The sequence below is a fragment of the Alosa pseudoharengus genome, unplaced genomic scaffold (assembly GCF_046254945.1).
Source record: "Alosa pseudoharengus isolate Yale_2024_CS ecotype anadromous, Long Island Sound unplaced genomic scaffold, YU_APseudo_1.1 YU_APseudo_1.1_scf_15, whole genome shotgun sequence".
Classification (NCBI taxonomy): domain Eukaryota; kingdom Metazoa; phylum Chordata; class Actinopteri; order Clupeiformes; family Clupeidae; genus Alosa; species Alosa pseudoharengus.
Genome location: NW_027468620.1, coordinates 23,675,713 through 23,684,711, shown reverse-complemented (window position 1 = coordinate 23,684,711; position 8,999 = coordinate 23,675,713). Strand labels below are relative to the sequence as shown.

Here is an 8,999-nt window from a genome sequence, read left to right as displayed (position 1 = left end):
GGCCCAGGGAGGCACGACACATGAAAGAGAAGCAGCCCGGCACGGTGTGGACTGTCTGCAGCGCAGTCACAAAGGCCCTTCAATGAGTCAATGAGTCAGATCTGTCTGACACCAGCACCTGATCCACCAGTACATGATGGGGGGGGTGTTCAGTGTAAGTGTGATTCGTTGTACTGTAAGGACTAGTAATACACATGAACCTGCAACATGTAGTACAAAGACTATTTGTTTCTGAATGCAACTGCTAACAAAAAAAAGTAAAATCACTCTCGCACATGCACGCACACGCGCACACAGTATGGAGCAGGGAGCAAACAATTCTTGATTTTTAATATCTATCTTCAGTCATCCAGCAGACTAGCTAGATATGACCTGAGTAACCAACCAGCATTGTATTTAGACCAGGGCCTCAATCCAATTTTCTCAACAGCATGCCATGAAAGACACCCTGTTGATGTGATTCTGACATGTTGCCTGCATGACTGGCCAATGAGAATGGGCAACAACAGCTACACGCTCACATCGGACAGGGCCAATGCCACACAGAGGTTGTGGGCAGCAAGCCCAAAGCTGAATTCAATGCATGAGGACATACATGCTGCATGTTGCCAATAAATAAAGAAAGGATTAAGGTAGTGCAGAATGGATACAATGCATACAGTTATGTAAGTCCATTAGTGTCCAGTAGAGGGAGTAATACATCAGCTTGAAACTCATGCATACCATGTGATGTGAGGCTCCTCTTTACATAGTCATGTCAAATTAGAGGTCTTCTAATTAAAACACATTCACTCAAACACAACCTCATATAGAGACTTTATGATGAACTAACATCAACTGAAATACATTCAGTTATTTAATGTGGGTGCCTCTTAAAAGGATTTTCCAGTGATAACATTCAGTTCAATTCAAAAGTAATTTATTCTATCAGAAGTTGTACTTCATTAAATAACATGTACCTTCAGTAGTCAAAGACATTGTTAGTACACCGGCACCCTTCTCTTGATATGAGTGTGATCGTTGACCACTAGGTGGCAGCAACTCCATAAATATGTGGAACCTGGTTAAAATGAAGCTCAAAAATAGCTCACTTACATTTTCGATGACAAATGTCCACTCCTTGTCCTCAAACTCTTCCGCGTGAGGATCCTGAAATACAAAAGACATGAATTAACACAAACTATAAGAGATTTTGCATTCACACCCAGGTCAAGGACAGACACAGAAACAGCAGTCTTATCGCCCATCAACAACCTTCACTGTGAAGATGCTCAAAACATTCAGCGGTAAATAAGAACATTTTAATTTATTTCAATTTAAATATATATATATATATATATATATTTGAAGTGTGTGACATTTTTTTTTTAATAAGAAATATGAAGACAAAAAGAAAGGCAGCTAGGACTTCATGTCCATTACAAACTTGTTCCGATACCACCAGTAAATCAGGCACATGTGCAATAATACCGAGTGTCTTTGGGGAAAAGTGTGTCCGACTCCGCACAGCAGAGACATAGGCATAGTAGCTGGGCGTGTGAACAGAAGTTAGAGAAAGTGTTAACTTTTATTTGTAACACATCAGCAAAACATTGAGTGTGAGAACTGGGCATACGGTAGAAGATCCCAATGCCATTTATAGTACAGTTTTCTTGTTGTTGCCAAGACCTTTATCAGTCAGTCCTAAATCAACACTACCGGTATTGTAAGCCATACTGTGTGGACCACCACCTCACCTAACCTCTCATGGCTTTGTATGAAAAAGATGCCCTTAAAAAACAGAGCCTTTTGTTTTATGTTATCAAACTATTCCAACCACACAGGCAACTTCTCTCTTTGTCCATTAATCTGAGAGCACTGAGGGGTGGTCAATGGTCACATTAAACAACACAACGACCAATGTCACAGTACTGATAAAAGTACTTGAGGCTAATTGACTCCAAATGCTTTTTTTCCACTTGGAAATGTCTGCTTTATTGCTGGGGACATGTCAAGTCAAATCAGGCATCACTGTCGGTCACGTTCCATTTAGCTAAAACCAGGTCCTTTCAGCTAAAGTGTCCTTGTGACCCACTTCATGAAGGTGGGCACACAGAGGACAGAGAGGTCACTCACACACTCACACACACACACACACACACGCGGGAGAGTGGACAGGACGTCACAGATAACAGCCCTTGCTCTGGATAAAAGATGATGGCCCATTTGCGCTGCCATCCGTCTCTCCACAGAGGAGACTGGAGCCTCTCGGGCCATCAGACACTGTCTGTTACTGGCCAGATGAGGGGACACACTTCTCTCCACCTCGCTCTCTCGCTCTCTCTCTCTTTCCATCACTCCCTCTCCCTCCCCCTCTCCCCTCTGCTTCAGTCCTCTTCAATCCAGAGTAAGAGGCTATAATGACTGGGAAGGCCACCACAGTCTGCAGTATGGTTGTTCCTGCTGATTAACCTTCACAAATCACATGCCCAGATGTACACAAACATTCGAATCAATCACACCCAGCCGTCAAGCAAATATGTCTTTGCATCTCTCTCTCTGTCCCTCGCACTCCCACATATTTGACTAACTGCTTACTGAATACTTGACACAGATGCAGGCATTCACTGTCCAATCAATAATTGCTCACACACTGCACACAGATACCAACATATTATCAGAGGCAGATTAAGTGTCAGCGTGTAACTATGTAACTAGACTACTGTGAATACCCAACAAAAGCTAATGAGCAGGAAAAAAAAAAAGAGAGAGAGAGAGAGAGAGAGAGAGAGAGAGAGAGAGAGAGCAGTACACACACGCACACACCACTCTCTCCCCAATCAGTTCTGATTTGGCTGCAGGTATCTAGCAGAGATCGATGTGGGAGAGCTTTCAGCTGCTGAACATCCTCCGTCCGGGCCAGGCCCGTCCTTTACAGACTGCACTCTCTCCATTTGTTCTCTTTAATGACCACACAAATAAACATCCCTCCATTTCCCCGCCTCCGCACCCACCCCACCCCACCCCACCCCTTCTTCCTGCCGCTGCCACTGGGTCTCCCGAAATAGCCCGGCCCTCTGCCCGTATCTCAACCCAGCCCTGACGGCAGCCATTGATTGGGTGTTATCATTACACCGCCATTTGTCTCCAATCTGCGTGGATTTACTGCTCCTCCTGTGTCTCTCCGCTCAAATCGGGTCAATTGTAAGTGAATTTTCTTTGGTTGCTCGGTGACAAGAGAGAGGAGAGGGGAGAGGAGAGGAGAGGAGAGGAGAGGAGAGGAGAGGAGAGGAGAGGGGAGAGGGGAGAGGAGGGGAGAGGAGGGGAGAGGAGGGGGGAGAGGGGAGAGGAGAGGAGAGGAGAGGACGGGGAGAGGAGGGGAGAGGAGAGGAGAGGGGAGAGGGGAGAGGAGAGGACGGGGAGAGGAGGGGAGAGGAGAGGAGAGGAGAGGAGAGGAGAGGAGAGGAGAGGATGGGATTGGAAGCGGGTGGGCAAACGAGAGCGGCGTGGAGCGGTGCGGAGCACTTCCCCTGCCTGACGGGAGATTGTGCTGAGTGCGGAGCTTTCCTGCTGCTTCTCATTAGTCTGCGTGTGCTAGAACTGCCACGGAACCTCCGCAGGTCATCTGACAGTAGAGGAGGTGCAGTGGCCAGACAGCATGAAATTTACATGAGGTGTGTGGGCTGGTTAAAGCTGATTACCAAACTGAACTGTGGGTAATGTAGTTTAGGGAGGCGTGCTCAATGAGGTCAGCTGGAGGAGGTGCCAGACACTGGATTGTGAGTGGGTGAGTTTCTGCTGCACCCAGCGTGTCTACCGCATCAGCACAGACGGTGTGTGTGTGTGTGTGTGTGTGTGTGTGTGTGTGTGTGTGTGTGTGTAGACCACACTGTGTGGACGCTCAACGGGACATTCAACACCAGGTCAAGCTGTCAGCACCAGCTCGTAATGCTTTAAATACTGTGTGCTCCTCTCACCCCTCTTAAAACACACACACACACACCAATTTACCCACGCTGAGTAGACATAATTTGGCTAGACAGCACAAAAACATACACTGCATAATATCCATCCTGAACTCAAGTCAAACCTGTTCACCCTTTATAATATAATTTCAATGAGAAAACGGCACTAATTCTGAGGGCAATCTTGCTAATCCTACAATTATATGTTGGCTTCAAAAATGTTTGATAACTTCAGGCACAGACATTTTCCCTGCTTTAAGCCCTAAGTGTGGAGCTGAACTCAACAGTGAAGTGCACATGCGTGCGTGGGTGTGTGTTAGGGTGCATCAAAAAACACAATTCTTGAATTTTGATATGGCTGGGTGCTAAAAGTGTTCCAATATATGTAGAAACAACACATGCAAAATATTTTTTCAGTACATTATGATTTAGGGGTGCCACCGCACATCTGTTTTTGTTGGATAAAGTGGTTAACAGTGCTCAATGGTCGCCATGGAGATCTGAGGTAAACAATACTACAGCTCAAGAAAACTGAGGTGATCTTACTGTTTGAGGTGATCTTGATCTGTGTTGGATGTGTTATTACATATTACTATCATATCTGTAGTTGTTTCCCCGCCCCCTCTGCAAAGCTAATTGCGTGCCCACAGCTGAACCACAAGCGCAGTTGAATAGTTAACCAATTGCGACATTAAAAAGAAACAAACTATAGCGATCATACATGATAATAAGATGTCAACAAGCAGCGACATACAGAGTAGGCCTAGTAGTTCTACTAATCTACTTAAAAATACTTGAACTATTTATTGCACAATGAAGAAAACTGATGCTCTGAATACTTATTCAGCTGTCTCTAAAAGTTTCTCTAATTGACGCATTCAACCGCGATTTTGATTACACCTGCTTTTAACAGGCGCAAGTTTTTCATCGCAAAACAGACATGCGCTGTTTTCATACATATGGCGGAATACCTAATCAATGCTATTAGCACTTGTTGTCTCCTGTGTTTGCGCGATACTCCCACTTTCCCCTGACCCTCCTATGAATGCATATGCATGACACGGAAAAGCGCAAATAGCCATTTGCAGCTCTCACGACAGGCAGTCTACGTCTTTTTCCTCAGTGCGGCCTGTTTGTACATACCTCGCCATGCTTTTACGTGCACTTTGCGAATGAAATATGCTTGATGTGGGCACAAAAACATATATCTGGCCCTGTCTGGCCTTTTTTCATCCGCTTTCTCTGGGTGTGTCTTACTTCTCTCCTTTGTATCCCTTATTCTCTCTCTCTCTCTATTTATCTCTTTGGCTGTGGAGAACATGTGTGTGTGTGTGTGTGTATGTCTGTGTGTGTGTGTGTTTGGGTGTGTGTCTTTGTGTGTGTGTGTGTTTCTATGTGTGTGTGTGTCTCTGTGTGTGTGTGTGTATGTCTGTGTGTGTGTGTGTGTGTGTGTGTGTCTGTGTGTGTGTCTGTGTGTGGCTGTGTGTCTGTTTGTGTGTGTGTTTCTGTGTGTGTGTGTGTCTCTGTGTGTGTGTGTGTGTCTGTCTGTGTGTGTGTGTGTGTGTCTGTGTGTGTGTGTGTGTCTGTGTGTGTGTGTGTGTGTGTGTCTGTGTGTGTGTGTCTGTGTGTGTGTGTGTGTGTGTGTCTGTGTCTTTGTGTGTATGTCTCTCTCTCTGTGTGTGTCTGTCTGTGTGTGTCTGTCTGTATGTGTGTGTGTGTGTGTCTGTGTCTGTGTGTGTGTTTGTGTGTCTGTGTCTTTGTGTGTGTGTGTGTGTGTTTGTATGTGTGTGTGTGTGTGTGTGTGTGAGTTGAACATGACCGCAACCAACAGCCAAACCTTTGCCACTGCAAACCCAAGCTAATCCCTGAATAGGACGGTTACTCTTGGGTGGCGGGTGGGGGAGACATATCTGGGGGGAGACACACTGGCTAGGTTCAGAGTTCAGGTTCCATTCCCTCTCTCTTTCTCCCTGGTGATGTTGCTCAGTGGAGCAGAGACTCTGGCACAGACTGAGCAGTTAAGTTCGGAGTTTAGTTAGTGTCAGCTCTTACCATTAGGCCCTGTTAGTCAGTGAGTTAGCCACTAGAGAGGGCTTGTTCTTTTAAGTTTGTCAGTATCGCCCTTTGTGTTTAACAATAAAGTCAATTCAATTTTATATGTGTGTCCGACATCCATCACTGCTGCACAGAATTCAGGGTAAGGCCACGTGAACATGTCCCATTGACCTCCATTCATTTTGTCTATAGGACAAATGAATGGAGAATCTTGAAAGTTTAATTCTGAGAAATGCCCAAGTTGCCCAAAGGGCAAACAAACAACTTTTACTTTGATAACCCTATAGAACATGTTACTGTATAAAAGTTCACTGTACTCAATATTTCCAGGTCAACTTTTGGCAATTAGACAAAAAATTGCACATTTTTCGAAATTTCGCCAAAGTTCATGTGTTAGGTGGCACCCCTAAATCTCAATGGAATTACTCAAAACTGTGCAAAAGTCATTTTTATGTTAATTGGAACAATATGCAATGCCAGCCAAATTGATATTTTGAAATTAAAATTTCCCATTCAAATTTGATGCACCCTAGTGTGTGTGTGTGTGTGGGTGTGTGTGTGAGTCTGTAGGTGCGCACATGCATGGCTGCTGTGCTGTGGCGCCCAATGTCTGGTGTCTACTTGCCTGCGTCCCAGTGGGCCGACGTGGGGCTACTGCACTGTGGTGTGCTATGTTGCTGCTGCTCTGTGCTACTCAGGGGTCAAAGACCTGCTCCCTGTGTGTGTGGTGGCTCCTATCTGCTGAGTGACTACCTTAAATGACTGCCTGACGTCTCCACATTAAAAACACTTTCAGCACTGAAGCTGCTTCCTGTTTACAGTCGGGAGGCTGCTCACCTGTGGCTTAGGGGAGGCGTGTGGCGCAGGTCATGTGACCCTGCTTAGTCTGGCCTTAATTACTACTTAATCAGCCCTCATCTGTGTCAGTGGGCCAGGAGAGCACCTACAGCCTATTTCTGGAGAAGAGCGCCTCTCCCTCCCTTTGCAATCATTCATTCGCTCTTTCATTCAGTCTACCTCATTCAGTGTCAATCACTCTCTCCCTCTCTCTCTCTCTGTCTCTCTCCTCTCACTCTTTCTGTCCGTTTATCTATCTAACCATCCATGTGTCTATGACTTGCTCCCCCTCACTGTATTTGACCTGACCACAGTGAGAAACAGTGAGAGGGGTTTACTAAATGACAAGGCCTACAGAGACAGTACCACATGACAGACAGCAGGAGAGCTACGAATGAGATAGAGCAGCGGTTCCCAAACGTTTACACGTACCACAGTTTGGGAATCCCTGAGATAGAGGGAGAGGAGAGACCGTACCTTGAACAGAGTGACCGTGATCTCGATGTTCTCTGGGACGGGCCACACCACAACCCCTCGGTACGGGTTCTTGATTCCTGGCTGCCAACTGTGAGACTGGGGACAAGAAAAAGACAACAACTAAGGATAAATAAAATACACACTCTCTCTCTCTCACTCACACTCACACTCACACACACACACACACACACACACACACACACACACACACACACACACACACACACACACACACACACACACACACAGCAGCATGAGACTGAGCAATAATAGGTTAGACTCTGGCTGGGTTTCACAGTCGTGGCCTTTTTATTTATTTTTGGCTGACATACTGTTCTGTAGTTTTACTTCACAAGGCAAAGTTCAAAGGTTCAGTTGGGAGGTAAATAAAACTAAATGCATCAACACCAGGACAAACTACACAACACAGGCCCAGTGTCCCTGACCCTGATCTCCAGAGTCTCTCTCTCTCACACACACACACACACATTTTGAGCCCAGCAGTGCCAACACCTCAGCAGAATACACTACATAAGCCACACCTGCTGCTGCTGACACAGCACCTCACTACAGAGAGAACAAGAGAAACATGGAGAGAGAGAGAGAGAGAGAGAGTGAAAGAGAGAGAGAGAGAGAGAGAGAGAGAGAGAGTGAAAGAGAGAGAGAGAGAGAGAGAGAGAGTGAAAGAGAAAGAGAGAGAGAGAGAGAGAGAGAGAGAGAGAGAGAGTGAAAGAGAGACAAGTGTGTGTGTGTGTGTGTGTGTGTGTAAGACTCTTGAAGGGACATGAAGGGGAATACACAGAGCGGGGCCTTTCAGAGGACTTAATCGGGAGCCTCTCTCCATATTAAAGCTGCCGGCGGCCTGCTGTGTGGGGACCAGAGTATGACCCGGGCCGGCATTAGAACTCCACCGTGCTCGTGTGTGATGCGATGTGGACACAGACAGATGGGCAGGTCAGACGCTGAGGGGAGGGAGAGAGGACTAAATGCTGTTTTGATGGCTGCTGTTGGCCTGGAGTAGGCCGCTTAAAAACCTTGCAATCTCAGGTCTTTTGCTGCAAAATGGAGTAAGGGAACCGCCAACTGAGGAAGAGCCAAATGCATTTACTGCTTAGCCAACCATCAAGCTTTATGGAGGGGTTTAGGTGATGGGAGGGGGGGGGGGAGGTGATTATGACACATGTAGCTGACAAGCAAACTCATCAAGAGGTTAGTATTGAAGCCACTATTAGATATATTTCTCTGAACTTACATGGATACCTAAACAGCTTATCAGTGTAGTGTAGAATGCTTTATTCTCAGTGAAGAAGATTCTACACTTCAGCCTGGTTTTGATAAAGGTCTGACTAACCGAATTCTTCTTCTTGGTATGGTGCAGCTATTTAAATTCTGATGTCAGCAACGTGAGGTCGTACGCTACAGACTGAACCAACCACGTGCCGGGTCATTCTGCTCAACGCCCCTAATCCAAATGAATTCCTATGGGGCACTTCCGGCCATAATAGCTATGTCCAGTAGCCTAGAAATCTAGACGAACCCTAGCGGCAGCAAATTACATTTGCTTCCAGGGCTAGTCTAGCAACTCTCCGTTGGCTTGTGAGCTCGAAAAATTAAACTTCTATCAGGCCAATCAAATCGTGTATAGAGTCGTTAGGTGGGCTTAATATAATGATTGATGGCAGAGTT

General features: G+C 46.0%; 1 protein-coding gene across 1 annotated transcript in view; it reads right to left on the bottom strand.

Annotated features, from left to right (window-relative positions):
- Window positions 1–8,999, bottom strand: part of ehbp1 (EH domain binding protein 1) — a 156,379-nt gene that overhangs the window by 124,423 nt on the left and 22,957 nt on the right. Inside the window, 2 exon segments of the mRNA XM_076285956.1 lie at window positions 1,096–1,149; window positions 7,314–7,409. Of these exon segments, the coding sequence (XP_076142071.1) occupies window positions 1,096–1,149; window positions 7,314–7,409 (150 nt within the window).